General features: G+C 31.4%; 2 protein-coding genes across 5 annotated transcripts; both read left to right on the forward strand.

Annotated features, from left to right (window-relative positions):
* Nucleotides 1–1,758: 1,758 nt before the first annotated feature.
* On the forward strand, nt 1,759–4,557 carry LOC142612638 (F-box/LRR-repeat protein 4-like). Of its 4 annotated transcripts, none has more exons than XM_075784755.1 (3): nt 1,759–3,194; nt 3,313–3,476; nt 3,531–4,557. In XM_075784755.1, exon 1 carries the CDS (start codon nt 2,042–2,044, stop codon nt 3,119–3,121), a length of 1,080 nt encoding a protein of 359 aa, XP_075640870.1. In that variant the 5' UTR covers nt 1,759–2,041; the 3' UTR covers nt 3,122–3,194; nt 3,313–3,476; nt 3,531–4,557. The 4 variants fall into 4 exon arrangements, with proteins under 4 accessions (XP_075640870.1, XP_075640871.1, XP_075640868.1 ...); XM_075784756.1 differs by having other exon boundaries at nt 3,383–3,476; XM_075784753.1 differs by having other exon boundaries at nt 3,313–4,557.
* Nucleotides 4,558–7,606: 3,049 nt separating this feature from the next.
* Nucleotides 7,607–8,068, forward strand: LOC142612484 (RING-H2 finger protein ATL39-like). Its single transcript, XM_075784572.1, has one exon. It carries the CDS (start codon nt 7,607–7,609, stop codon nt 8,066–8,068), a length of 462 nt encoding a protein of 153 aa, XP_075640687.1.
* The last annotated feature ends 13,212 nt before the right edge of the window (nt 8,069–21,280 follow it).

Below are 21,280 nucleotides of genomic sequence, written 5' to 3' on the forward strand. Positions count from 1 at the left end.
TCTGGGATTGTTGTGAGGAGCAATTAGTGTGTATGCCAAACTAATAGAAGTATTTCAACGTCCACTTTCATTGTGGTGGGCTTGTTCGGTTCCTTCTACATATTAGGCGCATGGCCCGGTTGTTTTTTCCATCTAAGTTAAGAAGGTTTTTCAACAAAGTTTCACAAATGAAAATTATGCAATAGCTTAAACTTAAAGATGTAAGAATGGAATGTGAGACGTGAAGATGATGCCACAATGATTTTTGAGGATATCTAAGAAACGTGGAAATATCAAGAAGGGGCATCCAAGTGGTTTCATATATGAACATGTTCATGGGAAAGGTGAGGTGAGTAGCGAGCGAAGTCCCACTTACCTCAATGTGCAAGCTAAATAAGCAAAATTTACCATGCACTTGTTTTGTCGCCAAGTTCCTTGTAGCCTAGGACAAAGAAACATAATATTTAATAAGAACACAAATATTTCTACACCTATACGATCGGTTAACATAAGAAATATTAGCAAGATCCTTACGTTAATCCTAAGATAAATTTAGATTGATTCTAACATTTGGTCATCTCACCCAAATAGATGTTCAAACTTGTGAATTTGTATCTTAATTTGGTAAGTGCACTAAGGGCACCTTCAATTTACATAAAAATATTAAGAGTGCAAAAGCCTCAAATTTGGCGTAAATTCTAATCTTAGCAATTTTTATTCTTCCATTATTCGTAAATCTATAATAATTCGAAAATAAACCATTACTATTGTTTTTCCATTAATAACGATTCTCTTGAATACTTTTGGCATGTCATATTCACCTAAAGGCCCTTACTTGTCACCTTTACTGGCCTTATCTACACTGATGTTGCTGGTTGCTTTTGTTTAGCACAACATGCCAAACCACTTTTGGCTCCAAAGCCAAACTGATTCCTTCCGAATTTGGCGCTACTGTTGCTCCTGATACCCCTTACGGGTCTTGATATGAATAGAAAAAATGTTACTATTCACTTTTGTCTATTGCTTTATTTACCTATATAAGGGGGTTGTCCCTTATTGTTAAACTCAGAATTCTCTCTTAGGATCTCCTTTAGAACTCTCTTTAGGACTTCCCTTAGATTAGAATATCTTACTATTTTCACAAAGTTTGTAACTAGAACTAGACTAGCTTTCTAGTAGCTAAGAGATAGTGAACAGTATTTGTAACAACCAATAATTTTATCCTTGGGCAAACTTGTTAAGCTCCACTCATATATATTAAAATCTTAAGCTTTTAGTTTTACTTTTCCTATCTGTGTCCTTGAGCGAAACCCACATTTGTTCATCTTACTCTCTATACAAATATCTATTGTTTTGGGTCGGGTTTAGGAAATCCAACATCAATGTTTTTGGTGGGCTTGGATTGTCTAATTTTGTGCTCTTACAGTAAATTTTGAATGATAGGTAAAATAAGTCTTGTTATTGATAGACCCAAATGATTGATATATTAGAATTTATTGTAAAAGTATCATGGATTTAACATTTCTCATTTATTAATCACAAAATAGAAATAACAAAATATAACTAAACATGTAATCACAAAAAAAAAAAGCAAAAAAAGAAAAGAAAAGAATATTACAATATCAAAGGCAACAAAACATTAAACAGCATTGTTCTTTCTTATTTTTTTTTTATAAATATTTATTTATTTTTATGTGTGGTTAAAATTTGTTTTTTAAGAAAGGAGAAAAGAGAAAAAAAAAAATGATGAAGATTTGGTAAATACCAACCACAAAAAAAAAGCGTGAAGCTCTCTTCAATAACAAATTTGCTTTGTGAACGAGAAGAGAAGAAGCGATCTAACCCCATCCACCAGTTCTTCTTCAAAATCGCATCTTGGCAACGTAAAGGCTTCTTGGTCAGCCATCTGGGTTTGCATAACTTGCTTCTTTTTTTTTCTTTAAAAAAAAACTAGTACATTTGTAGCTAAACATTATTGATTTACATTTCGTAGTTCATTTGTGTATGTGTTTCTTTTAAATTTTGATTCCGAGAACAAAGAAGAAAGAGCACAATCTGGGTCATGTCACAATTGGGAGATGATGAAATAGGATCGATACTCGAGTGGGTCCATAACCCAGATGACAGAAACTCATTCTCTCTTGTCTGCAAGCAATGGAAGAGAATGGAGGGTCTTACCCGCTTATCCATTCGGGTTTTCGAACCCGATTCCCTTTCTGGGTTCTTACCAAGATTCCCAAACCTTGTCACGTTTGAATGTTCAAAACCCATCACAGATGATGACCTTAAATTCGTGGCCAAAACATGTCCCAAAGTCAAGGTCCTCAACCTTAATTTGAAACGCACACCGTACGATGATTTTATTCCGGTTCGTGATGATGTTGGGGACGATGGTCTATGTGCTTTAGCAAATGGGTGTCGCAAGTTGTCGAAAGTTTTACTAAGGAGGAGGAAGAATGTTGGGAATGTTGGAGTTGTTTTGCTTATTAAGTTGGCACAAAATTTGACCAATTTGGATTTGGCTTGGTGCAATAAGATCACGGATCAAGCTCTTGAAGCGATTGGTGCAGCAAATTCTATTGCTTCTTTGAATTTGGAAGGGTGTTCGTTAATTACGGATGTTGGATTGGCTTCATTGGCAACAGGGGCTTCGTCGAGGTCTTTGAAAAAGTTGGTTCTTGCGGAATGTGATCAAATTTCAGATTATGGGGTATCACTTTTGCGGCAAATGTGTTACTTGGAGGAGCTAAACATGGCAGAATGTGGGCCGAAAGTTACGGATGTTGGATGTGTGGCAATTGCAACAATTCAAACTCTCAAGAAACTGAATTTGTCGTGGTTGATTAATGTATCGGATCCTACACTTGTAGCACTAGCTGAGAACTGCCGGAATATGAAGCAGGTTAATTTAACGGGTTGCGAGTTAATTACTGGGGCTGGAATTCGTGCTTTTGCAAAGCATGAGTGTGTAGAAGGTCTTATGTTGGTTTCTTGTTACAATATTTCTGGTTCTGATTTGGAACAGTTAACACTTGGATGCTGCTCTTTGAAGTATGTTGTGCTAAATAAAGGACAGAGAATGTGGATACCTATGGTGATGCAACGGAATATTAGCAGATTCTATGACTTAATTTGGATGTAATTGATGAGTAAAGAAACATCAATTTTATCTCCAGGCTATCGACAGTTTGTGTTATTTCTTGCTTTTTGATGTGGTGAGTAATTGCAAGCTATATGCTATTTTCTTCTGTGCTCTTTAATTCATTAGGCATACTTCTGTTAAGCTTTTAAGTAATGCACATTTTTGCTAAACAAGCTTCGTGTTTAATTCAGGACACTCACTCTTTGTTCTATCGGGTATATAAATCAAGATATTTTCCAAATTGCTCTTTTATGGATGCAGAGATGGGCAACAATCCTTCATATGTGTGGAGAAGTCTTTTAGCACCTAGAGATATTATTAAAGAAGGATCAAAGTGGCAGGTAGGGGATAGAAGGTACATTGAAGTTTCAATGCATAAATGGTTGAAAAATGTATGGGCCCATAGAAGGTACATTGAAGTTTCAATGTTTGGGCCCATAAAAGGACATTCCCAATGGGATAGAAGGTACATTGAAGTTTCAATGCATAAATGCTTACCAGAAGGCTGTGGAGTTTGAATGTACCACCGAAAGTACGTATGTTTGTATGGAGAGCATGTTCAAATATTTTGCCTACTAGGGACAACTTGCATTGCCGAAAGACAAAAATTGATCCACAGTGTGAGTTCTGCTGTCAACAAGTGGAGTCTGCTGCACACCTGCTTTGGGAATGTCCTTTTGCAAGAAATGTATGGGCCCTTTGCTGAGGAAAAATTCAGAAACGCCCTAACAATGCTCAAGATATTTTCATGTTATTTCGTTGGTTGATGGATAAACTTTCACAGCAGGAATTGGAAAGATGGGTGGTAATTGCTTGGGCAATTTGGAATGCTCGAAATAAATTTTATTTTGAACATATCCAAACTCACCCCAAGTCTATATTTGATGAAGCAATTGGATTTCTGCAGGGATGTCAAAGATTGGTAGCTGCTCAAATAGATAGTTGAATGGTCTACTTGTGTAGTTCTTTGTGGGTTTTTTTGTTTTGTTTTTGTTTTGGTAATGTATGTCAATGGCCTCTGTGTTGTATTTTTTGCATATTTGCTGGACTGAGAACTAGCTCCTGCACTGTGTATTGTAATGGTCATAGGCTGTTTGTATCTTCTGCAGAATTGCCACATCCTTGTGTTTTTCTACATAATTGTCTGGTATGCAGATGGCCTTGTGTTATTGTAATGGTCATGGTCATGTGTTTTTTTTTTTTTTGCATTGTGTGCTGTTTGTATTTTCTGCAGAATTGCAGGAATGAGAACCAGCTTCTGCTAGCCATGGCTTTGTGTTTTGTTTCTGCATAATTGTCTGGTTTGCAGACCAGCTGTTGCTTCCCCTGATGGCCTTGTGCTATTGTAATGGCCAGGGTGGCCTTGATGTATTGTAATAGTCAAAGTTGTCACATGTCATGTATATTTATCATCAATAAAATTTCCACCTTTTACCTCCAAAAAAAAGAGAAAAAGAAAAAGTAATGTGCATTTTTGTGCCTTTTGTTCTATACGCTTAAATTTTTATCTAAACCAATTAATTGTCTAACTAAACCTTTTCTGCACATATAATTAAACAGCTTTGAGGAAGTTTATGCCTTTCCATTATCAAAGTCACAAAATAATTAAACAGCTTTGAGGAAATTTATCTTGGCATCTCATTTAATGCAGGGTTTGAGAATAGTTCAGTTACACCGGCTACTGACAAGATTATATTGAGCTTAAACAGTTTATTATGAGCATTGGTAGGTCTTGATATAAATTTCAATTTTTGTTGAGATTGGATGTATCTGTGACTTAGTGCCCTTATATGTATATAATGTGTGTGTGTGTGTGTGGGAGATGATTTGTTTTTCTTACTAGTTAAATACTAAGAACCGGTAATAAGAGTAGCTCTCCCTGATTGCAAGTAAGTTAAAATGCTGGATGTTCATGGTAAAATGGTGGTTCTAAGTATAACTTGCAATGGTGAAAAGCCGCATCGGCACCTGAACACCGCTTTGTCTCTTCTATTAAATTACATGGCCTTAAGTGCTGCCCTTAATAGAATGAGGTTTAATTATTGGAATCTGTTCTCTACTCTCAAAGTGGAACTTCTGAATTATGTTTACATTCTTTTGTGGACTTCTTAGTCCATTTTGGTAGTTGTCATTTGACATATCTTTTACATGGGTAAGATTATTCTGCATATCTACACTGCCTGATTGTTCATGTTTCCCTCCTGCCATTTTTATTGGCCCTTCATCTCTTCTAAGCTGTTACGGATCATGCTATCTCCTACATCAGTATAATTATCAGGATCTGTGAAGAGAAATCAGTGTGCATCCCGAGCTAATATGGGCAATCCAATGTGCTCTAGGAAAATTGAAGTTGCAAGAAAAATCGTTGGCAAGTGGCATGCTGTTATGTCTGATGACTTTGTTCATATTCATGGAACTTTGACTAATGTAGCTTTTGATCGGGGATTCGGGGCTGATAGATTTTAATGTCATATAATTTTTTTTTAGTAGTACGTCCACAAAATTTTTATAATGTTTTCTCAACAAATTTTTAGTGACAAATTGTTACGAGTTTTTAATTTGAATTCACCGTTCAAATTACTTTCTTACTCACTAATAAAAAAAGTAACAACCGATCATCTAAAGATTTGTTGTGAAAGTGTTGTGGATGTAACATTTTTTTTTTTGGTGTTAAGTAAGTTAATTCAATGCAAAATACGAGTTCAATATAAATGAACTATAAAGAACCCAATCATGTATCTAATTCTATATCTAAAATGAGAAGAAAATAGAGTTTGAAAGAGTTTGCTTTCCAATGCCATTTGTTTGTTTAGCTAAAAATAATTCAAATTGATTAACTTTTTAAATAATATTGTGTATAGTTTGATGCCCCTCTTTTCTCTTCCCCATTGTACAAAGTGATTTACATTAATAAAGTCTACTATCATTTATGCTAAAAAAAAAAAAGTTTGTTAATTATTAGTTAGAAACTTAAATAAGTATATGATATATGTGTGTGTTTATTATGCAATGTAGGATTTTACTTATATGTGTATTTCTAACAATAATGACTTAGGAGAAGAAATCCATTTCCAAGAACAAAAAAGAAGAAAAAAAAAAAAAGAAATTCCATTTACAAATGTTTGCCTAGTTGCTGCATATCTCCTCGGCCCCTCCACAAATAAAATAATAAAGGAAGAAAAATAAAGTTTTTGATTTTCTGTTTTTGAGAAGGAAGATAGTTTGTTAATTTTATTGAGTCTAAAAGACTTAGGCTCTCCAATAGCAACTTGACACACTAGATTTTTTATGCAATGTTGGGCCAAATTTTAATTTTTATGCCTAGTTACTGGCTCTCCAAACAAAATGGTTAAAACTTTGTTTAATTGCCATGTAGCGTCTCTAAACAAAAAGTTTCCACAAGCTCCAGATGTTATAGAGGAGCAATCATCTGGCAATCTCAAAAGAAATATTTAATAATGACAACTTAATAATCACCTCCTCTCTATACAGAGTATTTACAGCAAAAGCCATTTACATTTCCTAAATTGTATTTAGGATCAAGGCCAAATATATATATTTTTTTAAATATATATTTTTCTTAAAAATTCAATGAGGTGTAAATTACATACTTATCTATTAATAAAATGATGCATTTTTACATTGTAGTTTTCTTACTTGTCCTGTTTAATAAAATAATTGACAAATCCATATAAAATCCTTGATTTAGAGGGACAAATGACTCTAGTTAAAACACACGTTCTAATAGGTACTTAACATTACTTCCCCCATTCACATGAGTCTTGACTTGAGCCAAACAAACGAGTCCCCACCTCAAGCCTCAATCTCTCTCTCTCTCTCTCTCTCTCTCCAACATCTCGAGAAAAATAATTAAAAAAATTTGAATCCGAATATTCAACATAAGAATCCCTTTTGTTAAAAAAAAAAAAATCAAATAATAAACATGGATCTTTTAAGATTCGGATTCCTATCAAATACTTAATTAATTTTGCTATTAGGAATAAATTGCTTCTTTCGGTCTCTCTTTTATTATGTGTAACTAGGAGCTTGGTATAGGAGTTTAAACACAAGTTTTTAATTTTTAGACAATATTATATGTATTTTTACACATTTTTTTTACCTATATATATTTTTAAAAAATACAAACAATGTTACTTAAACAGCATTACTAGACGACTCCTAAATTCACACAAAAATGTGCAAAATACCAAAATTAAACATACTTTATATATATACATATATATATTTCGTGAGGTGTAATCTTGGGGACAGTGTCAAGTTTTGGGCTGCTGTCACATACAAAAAAAAAAAAAAAAAAAAACAGTTAGGCGGTTGAATAAACTGAGTTTGGACATAGCTTCAAAGTTGAGGAAAAAAAAAAAAGAAAGTATAAAAGGCGTTGAGATCCAAATCACAGAGAAGAAAAACAAAAAGAGGGAGAAATCCAAACCCTCTGTTTCTGTTTATTGCTCCTGCGCTTACACCATGAATCTCTCCCCAATAACCTCGACCCCTTCCTTTCCTCCCAACTCCAAGGGGCCCAACACCCCATTTCTACTAATAGTCCTAACAGTACTAGTAGTCATTTGTGTTGTTTTGATCATTTGCATGGGTTTTGAATTTTTCCAAGAATCTAATACCTATCAGCAAGTACATAGGCAAGAAGTGCCGGCACTGGAAATGCGTCAAATTGTTGGTGGAGTTGATCCTCATTTACGTGACAACATACCCAACTTCGTCTACCAACCTGGCATCAGTGGCATTGTTCCCTTCGAAGAAAGAAAGTGTGCATGGTGCCAAGAAGAGTTCACTAATGGAGACCGACTCTCATCCTTACCATCTTGTGGCCATGTGTTCCACTCCGACTGCATAGGTGAGTACATGCTCCGCAGGAATACCTGTCCTTTTTGCCGTCAGCCTATTGCCCTTCCAGCGGTCCAAGATTGAATCTTTAATTGTTCCATCATTCTTGATCTTGATTATCCATCATCATTTGGGTTTTTCAGTATGTGAATCTAGTTTGTACATCATGATTAATTTGTAGGATAGGTACGTACGTACAACAGATTAATGGCTTGATTTCTTGTAGCTACTTGGAAAAAAAATACATTTAAATCGACCGTAGTATAGGATTCTTTTTCCACGTCTTTATGAGAAATTGTTTCTGTTTCTACTGTTTCTGGAAGTGTCTTTGAAGCAGCTGAGTTCTTACTGAAATTGGATTAATTAGACCGAAGCTTACGTAGGAAAGTTAAATATAATGAATGAAGTTTTCTTTTGGAAATGGCAATGTTGAAGAATTGTTCATCCCATTAGTTTTTCTTTTGTATGTGCTTCACAATGATTTCTTGAATATCTTGATGTATTTGTTTCCATATTATTGGGTCGAATGTGGCTAGTCACCATAAATGATGGGTATATTTATAGTGGTTTCTCCAATATCTTGATTTTATCCATATTATTGTGTGTGGAACATTGTTGCCTATAGATATGGGAGGGACATGCATGGATTTGTGGCAGCCTGCCAGCACTGTAGATTTCTTAGTTAGAGGGCTTACAAGTTACACCACCAAACGTACGCCAAAGATTTTTTCTTTTGGGCAGCTTTCTAATTCCATCTCTTCTCTCAAAACAAATCAAAAGTAAAAATATATATGATGAAACTTCAAATTTTAATATTGTGGTGTAGTCTATTTGAGTTAAATATTATATAGGTTGGTCAAGAGCGTTTTAACTTAATGACATTGTTTGTATTCTTTTATTAAAAGATACATGTTTCAAATTTTTCCTTTTCCATTGTGGCAACTATAAATTAAAAAAAAAAGTAATATTATATATGATGAGATCTTTAAAGGCCAAAATGAAGACCATAGACTACAGAGCATTTTCAAAAATTTCATTAATAAGGTTTTATAGCCAAATTCTAAGGTGAGCATTGGTTGGTTGGATTGGGTTTGAGGTATTTCTCAACCCTATCCAACTTTTTTCATTTTAGAAATCTTCAACCAAAACCCAACCCATATGGATTGAGTTGGTTTTGGTTAACTTGTTGGGTTGTGACCATTTTGTCAAGGATAGTAAGAAAATTGAAGTTATATTATTCAATAAATGATTGCAAACTACACAATTGGACGTATTATCATAGTTTCTAAAACTTAAGTATCTGTTTGGATTGCGCTGAACGTGTCCATGTTCAACATTTTTTTTTTCTTTTTTTTTTTCCCTGCTGCGCGTTTCAGCTTTAGGGGACAAGTTATTGTGCATGCATTGTGCAAGCACTATTCATGCACTTTTCAGCAATTTTTTCATTAAAAATTGGTCTCACGGTACTATTTACACATTTAAAAATTATTTTGCTACAATGTTTTCAGTTTTCAGTTTTCAGTTTTCAGCAATAAGCTCTATTCAAACGGACTCTAAATCTCAAATCCTATAAAAAATTTTCAAAAAAAAAAAAAAAAAAATCAAATAACAAACTTAAAATAAGACCACAAATCCATAATAAGTCAAATAAAAAAACTTATAATACATACATACACATATTATTAATAGCATGAGTTGGATTGGATTAGTTGGATGAAAATCTTGCCAATCCAAACATGACCTAAGCTAAGCGTTAAAAAATAACCTTAATCCATCAACCCACCATAAAACCAACCCCTAAAGATCAAGTTGGGTTTGTGGGGTGAATGCACATCCTTAATTCTATCTAGCCCGCATCTTAAATATTGCTCCAACAAGCTAGCTAGCTTTGAGCTAGCTAAATTGTCTAATAGTTACATTTACTTATTATACTAAGAGCATTCAAAATGAACTTAGTAAAAACTTTTCTAGAAGGTCATTTGTCTATTTTAGCTACCTATCTTTTTAAATACACATAATATCAAACTTTTTATGTAAAGATGGGTTCAAGTTGCACCTAGTCTTACAAAATTTAAAGACAATCAAAGATTAATCGTCATGTAATTAATCAATTTTTTAAATTTAAGTTTTTGTAGTTTAAAATAATGCATAAAAGATGATGTTAGAGACATATTTGATGTAATTGGCTAATTCTTTGACAAAACGCACTTTACTTGTAATTAGGTAGATCTAGGATGATTTAAGTTTTAAGAAACATGTTGTTCAAGTCAAGTGTTAAAACCATGCAAATCTGTCCAAGAAATCAGTGAAGAAGTACTGTTCATTAAAGCTCAACAGATGTCTCGACAGAAGCCTATCTATTGAGGATTAATGTTGAAGCTCGACATAAGTTCGACATAAGCTGTATATATCGAGAATTACGAAATTAGAATTTCCAGATCTGATTACACGCATATTCTTGAGTATTTGCCTAGGATTTCTTTCTCACAATCCTAGATATATATAAGGATTATTTTAAGAGCCGTCTCAAGGTCTTTTTGGAATCCATACATGCATATTGTAACCGGAGATAGAAATTGCTCTAGTTCATCTTTCTCTTTGTAGAAGTTACTGCGTCTTTACGCCAAGAGTTTTGTGACCAAGAAGTTTATTGATCTTTTTGTTGATGAACTGAAGAATTTTGCTAACAACTTTCTCAAGTTGGTGTGTTAGTCACATATTGGAATCCGTGCATCGTTAGTTAGTCATGTACTAGGATTCGTGCATTAAAAGGAGACATTGTCGCTACAATACAAGTCCAATTGGGTATTGGGGTAAGGGTTCAACTGGAGGTTGGTATTAGGTACTGGGATTCCTTTTACTTGTAACCGCTTGTATTGATAATAGTGGATTCTCGAGAGTGGTGACCTTAAATTCACCTGGTGGGATTTTGTCTCGGAGGTTTTTCTCATTCGTAAACAAATCGCCGTATAAAATTTATTTTCTGCTGCATTTAGTTTAATTGGTGATTTGTTTGTGCTACCACTCTATTGCATATTTAATTGACTTAATTAATTAACTCGGATAATTAATTAGCCAAAGGGGTCAATACATTTTTGGCCTATCAGATGAGTTTATAGAGTGAATGGTGAATTTCATCAAATTGACATAAAATTGGCGTGTATGTTAAGAACATATAGAACATGTAATTCAATGGTTGAATTTTCAAAATATGAATTCAATAACAAGTTATTGGATGGTGTAACATTATTTAGAATTACATTAGGTATAACTTGAATGCAACCTATATATATATATATATAATTTTTTTTCCTTTTTTGAAGAAAAGAAGTTTATGAAGGAGCACATTTCCCACTAGGTCCCCCCAAAAGGTGAAGGCTTCCCCATTATATGGATCTGGCTCATCATGAAACTACAAGCCGTAACATTGGTCATAATCATAAAAAATACCTCATCAATTTTGAGGGATCAATGTCGACTAAATTGAATGTGATTCCTAAATATAGAGACCAAATTAATATTTTAGCTATAATAAAATTTGTAGTAGTTATAATATATATTTTTTAAAAAAGAAAATAAAAGAAGGAATGAAAATCTGTGAGGAAGATAAGAAAATTCAAATGCTTTTTTGGTTAGGCAGTTTCACATGTGGGAGGATGAAAAGTAATTTTCTCATGAGTTTTGTATTCTTACTTTTATACCCTTTCAAACTAATTGGTGTTTACTTTTTTTTTTAAACCGATTACAAACTAATAGGTTTTTTAAAGAAAAGATTATTTTGTTGCTTCTTTTTTTGATGGGGTTATTTTGTTGCTTCTTAGCATTGTAATTCGAGGACTAATGTGAATATTTTTTAATTCTATACTTGTGCCATGGGCCTATGACATGGACTTAATTCCTATAAAAAATAAGTGAATAACAATACAAGTGTGAATAAGAAAAAGCATTTATTAGGCAGTTGAATAATCTGAGTTTCGAGTTTGGACCCATAGCTTGAAAGGCTACAAGTTGAGAAAACAAAGTATAAAAGGCATTGAGATCGAAATCACGGAGAAGAAAAAGAAATCCAAACCCTCTGTTTCTGTTTCTTGCTCCTGTGCTTACACAATGAATCTCTCCGCAATACCCCCGACCCCTTCCTTTCCTCCCGACTTCAACGAACCCAACACCCCAATTCCACTAACAGTCCTACTACTAGTAGCCATTTTCGTTGTCGTCTTTGCCATCGTTTATTATATCGAATCTAATACCTATCAACCACTAGATGAGCAGCCAGAAATTGATTGTGGAGTTGATCCTCAATTACGTGACAACATGCCTAACTTCATCTACCAACCTGGCGTCAGTGGCATGGTTCCCTTCGATGAAAGAAAGTGTGCGTGGTGCCAGGAAGAGTTCGCTTGTGGAGACCAACTCTCATCCTTACCATCTTGTGGCCATGTGTTCCACTCCGACTGCATAGGCGAGTACATGCTCCGCGGGAATACCTGTCCTGTTTGCCGTCAGCCTATAGCCCTTCCAGAGCCAGAGGTCCAAGATTCAATCTTTGTTCCATCATTCTTGATAATCTTGATTATCATCATCATCTGGGTTTTCAGTATGTGAATCTAGTTAGTACATCATGATTAATTTGTAGGATAGCTAGCTAGGTACAACAAATTAGGGGCTTGATTTCTTGTAGTTACTTGGAAAAAAAATACATTTAAATCCACTGTAGTGTATATAGGATTCTTTTTCCACGTCTTTATGAGAAATTGTTTCTGTTTCTACTGTCTCTGGAAGTGTCATTGAAGCAGTTGAGTTCTTGCTGAAATTGGATTAATTAGACTGAAGTTTACGTAGGCAAGTTAAATGTAATGAAAGAAGTTTTCATTTGGAAATGGCAATGTTGAAGAATTGTTCATCCCATTAGTTTTTCTTTTTCCTTTATGTGCTTTACAATGATTTCTTGAATATCTTGATTTCTGTCCATTTTATTGTGTGTGGAACATTGTTGCTTATAAATGTTGGGAGGGATATGCATGGATTTGTGGCAGCCTGCTAGCACTGCAAATTTCTTAACAACTGTTTAGGCTCTAGTTAGAGGAGGGCTTACACCACCAAATTAAAGCCAAAGATTCTCCTTTTTGGCAGTTTTTTAATTCTATCTCTTTTCTCAAAGCGAATCAAAAGGAAAAAATATATATAATGAAACTTTAAATTTTATTATTGTGGTGTCCTGAAATATTATATAGGGTGATCAAGAGCGTTTTAACTTAATGACATAGTTTGTTTTCCTTTATTAGAATAGACATATTTTAAATCCTTCATTTTCCATTTTGGCAACTATAAATTATAAAAAAAGTAATATTATGTGTGCGTTTGGAACACACGTTGAACGTGCATTTCTGTGTTTTACTGAAAAATAGTAGGTCTCATGGCACTATTCACGTGACCTACAAATATTTTTTTCAGTAAAAATAACTTTAAAATTGGGTTTTACGGTACTATTTACGCATTTAAAAATTATTTTGCTGTAATATTTTTAGTTTTTAATAATAAGTAGTATCCAAATAAACCTTATATATGATGAGACCTTTAAAGGCCAAAATGAAGTACATAGACTACAAAGCATTGTCAACGTACAATTTCATAAATAAGGTTTTATAGCCAAATTCTACGTACATGCGTAAAGGTGAGCATTGGATGGTTGGATTGGGTTTGAGGTATTTCTCAATCGTATCCAACATTTTTCATTTGAGAAATCTTCAACCAAAACCCAACCCATTTGGATTGAGTTTGTTTTGGTTAACTTGTTGGGTTGTGGTCATTTTGTCAAGGCTAGTAAGAAAATTAAAGTTATATTCAATAAATGATTACATACTACACAATTGGACGCAATATTATAGTTTTTAAAAATTAAATCTCAAATCCTAAAAAAAAAAGTCTCAAAAAAATTTCAAATAACAAATTTAAAATAAAACCACAAATATCCATAACAAGTCAAATAAAGAAAAATAAACCTAGATGACGATTAACGAAAACCATGGGAGGGACTATATATAAAACGCATTCTTACGTGCAAGACTAAAATAGATAGAAAATTGCATGTAAGTTCCGCAAAATAAGAAGGATAGAGCAACAAGTAATGAAAATCAGTGAGGAAGATAAGATAATTCAAATAAGTTTTTGGTTAGACAATTTCATATGTGGGAGGATAATGAAGAAAATGAAAGTCATTTTCTCATGAGTTTTGTATTCTTACTTATGTACCCTTTAAAACTAATTGGTGTTTACTTCTTTTTCTTTGCCGATAACAAAATTGGTTTTTGAAAGAAAATAGTGTTCTGTTGTTTCTTACTTCTTAGCATAGCAATTCGAGGACTAGTACTGTGAATATTTTTTTAATTCTGTACTTGTGCTATGAAGTGGACTTCCTAGCTATCAAGAATAAGTGAATAACGATACAAGTGTGGATAAGAAAAAGCAGTTAGGCAGTTGAATAAACTGAGTTTCGAGTTTGGTCCCATAACTTGAAAGGCTACAAGTTGAGAAAACAAAGTATAAAATTAATGCGTTGAGACCCAAACCCCTGAGAAGAAAAACAAATTCAAACCCTCTGTTTCTGTTTCTTACTCCTGCGCTTACACCATGAATCTCTCCTCAATACCCCCTTTCTTTCCTCCCAACTCCAAGGAGCACAACACCCCAATTCTGCTAACAGTAGGCCTACCACTGGCTATAGTAGCCATTTTGGTTTTCATTGGCATCAATATTTATCTTTGTCGGCATTGCCATTATCATCTTAATCAACTACTTGCTGATGAGATCAGAGCAGACCAGGTACAAGGACTGGAAATGCAACCATTTGGTAGAAGATAGAGTTGGTCCTCATCTTCATCTACCAACCTGTTGCCATGGTTTCCTTCGAAGAAATAGGGTGCGCATTGTGCCAGTATGATGAGTTCATTAACAGGGATCAACTCTCATCCATATCTTTATCTACCTGTCCTCTTTGCCGTCATCCTATGTTGCCCTTGCAAAGGTTCAAGATTGAATCTTTGTTCCAACATTATTCTTTATCTTGGTTGTGATTATTTGGTTTTTTCAGTGTATGTGAACCTGTTTGTAAATGATGATTGTAGGAGCTAGCAATTTACGTACAACAAATTAATGGCTTGGTAGGTTTCTTGTAACTACTTGGAATAATAATAAAAAATTTAATACACGAGCTTAGGATTCTTTTTCCACGTCTTTATGAGTAATTTTTTCTGATTTGTTTTGTTCCTGGAAATCTTGTTTCAAGCTGTAGAGTTCTTATTGAAATTGGATTAATTAGACTGAAGTTTATGCAGGCAAGTTAAATATAATGAATGAAGTTTTCATTTGGAAATAGCGAATGTTGAAGAATAATTATTCATTTTATTTAACTTTCCTACATAAACTCCAGTCTTGTTGAAGAATAATTCATTTTATTAATTTTTTTCTTTTTCGTTTATATGCATGTGCTTGATAATGTTTTCTTGAATATCTTGATTTTTGTCCATATTATGCCATGGTTGCTTATTTATCTACATGTATTTATGATAGAATTTTACTCCTACCTAATCTTTTCTCTTGATGTTTTATTGGAGACATTTATATGATAATTATCTCCGATGAGGTATTTTATTTTTGGTAGGAAGAAATTCATAAATAATGCCTGCATAGGTATAATTTTTAGGTGGGATTTGGAATCCCTAAATTCCATTTTGGATTTTAACATTTCTCTCTCTCCACTATATCCAAACAAGGAATTTTATTTTTTATTTTTTAATACCCTAATTTGAAATCCCATGATGTGACCAAATCCCATCTTAAAATTATTTACCCAAACACACGGTTAATAAATATGTGAGCAAATATTTCCAATTTCTTTCAATTTGTATGCTTTCAAGTGTCAAAATTACAGAATCTTCAATCCATGAGATGCTACAATGGACATCAATCTTCTCTGATGATGGATCATAACTTTGGAAGAGGTTTCCTCGCTATTCAAATTAATTATAAGATGCAATTCAACTGTGGGCTATGGTTTATTTAGCTATTTAACCCAGTACTAATGTGGATGCATGGAAGCCGGGTTACACACACACACACACACACACGAGTGAGAGATAAACGTCAAACATCTCAAGAATGTAAGAGCAACTTGTCAAATAGCTAGAGAAATAGAAAATATTATTAAAGCAAAGCTGAGAGAAAACAGAATTAGATTTCAAATTGGATTTCAATGACAATATAATCTTGCACTACATCTCCTGTATAATTTTTTATTTTTTGTGCCAAATGAGTTATTAGTGCAAAAGCCGAAGAGTAAAAAAAAAAAAATTGCTTTGACAAATAGGGTTTTTAAAATAATAACAACAACAACAACAACAACAACAACAATAATAATAATAATAATAATAATAATTATTATTATTATTATTATCATTATTCATGAATAAGTTTTTTTTTTTATTATTTCAAATAAACCTATAGTTTTTTGAATAGTTTAAAGACAAAAATATGAATGAAAAAAGATTTTTTTTTTAACTGTTTAGGGGTGATTTTTTTTTATAAAAGTTTTAGGAAATAAATAAAACATTTTTAATAGTTTAAGGACAAAAAACAAATTTCTTAAAGTTTAGGGGTGATAAACAAATTTTTGATAAAGTTTAGGGACCAAAATAATATTTTACCCATTATTTTATAAGTAGCTATTTTATATTTCAAATATATGAACATTATATATATATATATATATATATATATATATATATATATATATATATATATATATATATATATATATATATATACAAGTCAACAACAATAAGCTCACAATATGTAGATATTCATTTTGAAATTGAATTTCGTATTTCCAGCTAGTAGCAGTTACCATTAGATTTACTAGTTTAGAACCTCATGTATATGCACGAGCACAACACACATGCATTCGCGCGCGTGCACACACACTTATCATATACTTATATAAGTTTATAACTAATAAGTAACGAACTATTCATAGCATTATATAAAAAATTAATAAATTTGAATTATTTTTAGCTAGACAAAAAAATGGCACTGGAAAGCAAAATCTTCTAATTTTATATATAGAATTGTATACATGATTGAGTTTTTTATAGTTCATTTATATTAGATTTCTCATATTTTGCATTGAATTAACTTACTTGGCACAAAAATTTAATAAAAAAAATTAAATGGGACACAAAGGAACAAAATTAGACTCCAATTAAAAATCTAATTAGATTTTCTCTCAAATTTGGCTTCATAAAATTTGTAAAATTTTAATTATACTTGTGGGTACTCAGGAAGAGAACTTCCCCCACTTTCGCTTATAAGCGATGAAGCGAAGGAGTAGTGTACCAAAGGTGTCAAGCCTACGAGATTACAAGGTCAGCCCTTGGTCCGAGGTGAAAATCTTGAGTACCCCCAAATTGAATTATAAATATTTAATATAGTAATTAGTATTTAGATTGTGGAATATGGAATGATTTACCTTTATCTTTATCTTTATCTTTTTTTTTTTTTTTTATATGATACTTTACTTTCAAGAAATAAAGTACTAGGTAAAATTTTTTTTTCACTTTTTTTTTTCTTTAGTAAATTTTATATTATTAAGTGTCTTATAAATATTTAAGATTGTAATTAGTATTTAAAGTATGGAATGTGAAAATATTTATCTTTATTATTATTATTTTTCATTTTATATGGTACTTTACTTTCAAGAAATCAAGTACTAAGTAAATTTTTTTTTTCACTTTTTTGTTGTTGTAAATTTTAGATTATCAAGTGGATTATAAATATTTAATATTGTAATAAGTATTTAGATAGTGGACTGTGAAGTGATTTATCATTTTTTTTTTCCATTTTATATGGTACTTTACTTTCAAGAAATCAAGTACTAAGTAAATTTTTTTTTTTTTCATTTTTTTTGGGTAAATTTTAGATTATTAAGTGGATTATAAATATTTAATATTGTAATAAGTATTTAGATAGTGGAATGTGATGAGATTTATCATTATTCTTTTTTTTTTTCCATTTTATATGGTATTTTACTTTCAAAAATCAAGTACAAGGTAAAAGTTTTTTTCACTTTTTTTTTTGGTTGCAAATTTTTGATTATTAATTGAATTATAAGTATTTAAGATAGTAATTAGTATTTAGATTGTGGATTGTGGGGGGTAAAAACTCTTAAATAAACATTTGGGTTTTGGACCTAATTGGCTGGTACTAGTTTGTTTTTGATCAGGGCCTCCAGGCCCACAAGTCAGTTTGCACTGTAAAGGTCCGAGAAGTTGTTCGAGGAGGAATGTCTCCTCGGACGGGCCCGGCGATGACCCTGGGACTTGCTAAACGGGTTAAAGGCAGAATTCTGGAAAAAATTGATGGATAAGAGAGTGATCTAAGCACCCTCTAGAAGCAAGGATGTGAGAGAAATATCTAAGGAAAATGTTGCTATCTCCACATTAAAGACTCTGCATCTACCTCCCTGATCGCATTAATGGAGAAGTGACCTATGAACAGTAGGATTTAGCATTCCTGCTATTATTTGAAGACTTCAAGAAGCTGGTGGATGGGACAAGGACCCAAGGAGAAAATTTGTATGACACATGGATGAACTGATGAAGGAGAAGTATATAAGGAAACGAGAGAAGAAAGAGAAAGGGGATCAACACTTTCTGCTGAGAGAAAACAGGAACCAAGAGTTGTAAACTTTGGCATAGAAATAGAATATATATATATATATATATATATATATATATATACAAATCGTCCTCGGCTTACGTCCGAGGAGGTTTCTTTGTTGTATTCGTTCACCCTTTGCATATATATTATGGCACTCTAGCCTGCTAATCAAACTTCCAATATCCTGAACCTAGATTTCAAATCCACACTCTACAAATCTTATTGCATAAGGCTCATTGGGCCTGAGCCCAATACTTATTTTTGGGTCCGGGTACAATTGTGCACTTACATGGATTATGGAGTAATTTATCTTTTTTTTTTTTTTTTAATTTTTTTTATATGATACTTAGGTTCAAGAAATAAAGTACTAGGTAAAATTTTTTTTCACTTTTTTTTTGTGTGTAAATTTTATATTATTAAGTGGATTATAAATATTAAATATTGTAATAAGTATTTAGATTGTAGACTGTGAAGTGATTTATCATTATTCCATTTTTTTCCATTTTATATGGTACTTTACTTTCAAAAAATCAAGTACTAGGTATACTTTTTTTTTTGTAAATTTTAGATTATTAATTGAATTATAAATATTTAAGATAGTAATTAATACTTAGATTGTGGACTATGCAGTGATTTATCTTTATCTTTATCTTTTTCAGTGTGGTACTTTATTTTCATGAAATCAAACACTAGGTAATCTATTTATCACTTATTTTTCTTTTGTAAATTTTATATTAATAAGTGGATTGCAAATAAATAAGATAGTAATTAGTATTTAGAGCGTGGACTGCGGAGTGATTTACCTTTTCTTTTTCTTTTTCTTTTTATATGGTATTTTACTTTTAAGAAATTAAGTACTGAGAATGTTTTTTCACTTTTTTGGGGTAAATTATTTATTATTAAGTGGATTATAAATATTTAAGATAAAAATTAGTAGATTGTGGACTGTGGAGTGATTTATCTTTTTGTATAGTACTTTATTTTCAAGAAATCAAGTACTTAAAATTTTTTTTTCACTTTTTATTTTTTTTTATAAATTCTATATTATTAAGTGGATTATAAATATTTTTTACAATAATTAGTATCTAGATTGTGGATTGTAGAGTGATTTATCTTTATCCTTTTTTTTATATGGTACTTTACTTTCAAGAAATCAAGTGCTAGGTAATTTTTTTTTCATTTTTTTTTCTTTTGTAAATTTTATATTATTAAGTGGATTATATATATTTATGATAATTATTAGTATTTGGAGTGTGGATAAGAAGTGATTTCTCTTTATTCTTTTTTGTTTTGTTTTATATGGTACTTTACTTTCAAGAAATTAAGTGCTAGATAATTTTTTTTTCATTTTTTTTCTTCTTTCGTAAATTTTATGTTATTAAGGGGATTATAAATATCTATGATAGTTATTAGTATATTTAGAGTGTGGAATAGCAAGTGATTTATCTTCATCCTTTTTTTTATATGGTACTTTATTTTCAAGAAATTAAGTATTAGGTAAAATTTTTTCACTTTTTTTTTATTATAAATTTTAGATTGTTAAGTGGATTATAAATGTTTAAGATAGTAATTAGTATTTAAATTGTGGAATATGGAGTGATTTATCTTTATCTTTTTCTGTTTTTATATGATATTTTACTTTCAAGAAATAAAGTACTAGATAAATTTTTTTTCACTTTTTTTTTCTTTAGTAAATTTTATATTATTAAGTGTCTTATAAATATTTAAGATTGTAATTAGTATTTAAAGTGTGGAATGTGAAGAAATTTATCTTTATTATTTTTTCTTTTCATTTATATGGTACTTTATTTTCGAGAAATCAAATACTAAGTAAATTTTTTTTTTCACTTTTTTTTATTGTAAATTTTAGATTATTAAGTGGATTATAAATATTTAATATTGTAATAAGTATTTAGATTGTTGACTGTGAAGTGATTTATCATTATTCTTTTTTTTTTCTCCATTTTATATAGTACTTTACTTTCAAGAAATCAAGAACTAGGTAAATTTTTTTTTTCACTTTTTTGTTTGTAAATTTTAGATTATTAATTGAATTATAAATATTTAAGATAGTAATTAGTATTTAGATTATGAAATATGGAGTGATTTGTCTTTATCTTTTTTGTTTTTTTTTATATGATGCTTTACTTTCAAGAAATAAAGTACTAGGTAATTTTTTTTTTCACTTTTTTTTTTGTAAATTTTAGATTATTAAGTGGATTATAAATATTTAATATTGTAATAAGTATTTAGATAGTGGACTGTGATGAGATTTATCATTATTTTTTTTTCCATTTTTATATGGTACTTTACTTTCAAGAAATCGAGTACTAGGTAAAAGATTTTTTCACTCTTTTTTTTAAACTAAATTTTAGATTATTAATTGAATTATAAGTATTTAAGATAGTAATTAGTATTTAGATGGTGGACTATGGAGTGATTTATCTTTATCTTTTTTTTTTTTTTTTTTTTTTTATACGATACTTAGTTTCAAGAAATAAAGTACTAGGCAATTTTTTTTTCACTTTTTTTATAGTAAATTTTAGATTATTAAGTAGATTATCAATATTAAATATTGTAATA

The sequence above is a fragment of the Castanea sativa genome, chromosome 10, assembly GCF_040712315.1.
Source record: "Castanea sativa cultivar Marrone di Chiusa Pesio chromosome 10, ASM4071231v1".
NCBI lineage: Eukaryota > Viridiplantae > Streptophyta > Magnoliopsida > Fagales > Fagaceae > Castanea > Castanea sativa.

Bases quoted from the DNA above. Each gene is read 5' to 3' on its own strand.
- LOC142612638 (XM_075784753.1), top strand. From the start codon at position 2,042: ATGTCACAATTGGGAGATGATGAAATAGGATCGATACTCGAGTGGGTC.
- LOC142612484 (XM_075784572.1), top strand. From the start codon at position 7,607: ATGAATCTCTCCCCAATAACCTCGACCCCTTCCTTTCCTCCCAACTCC.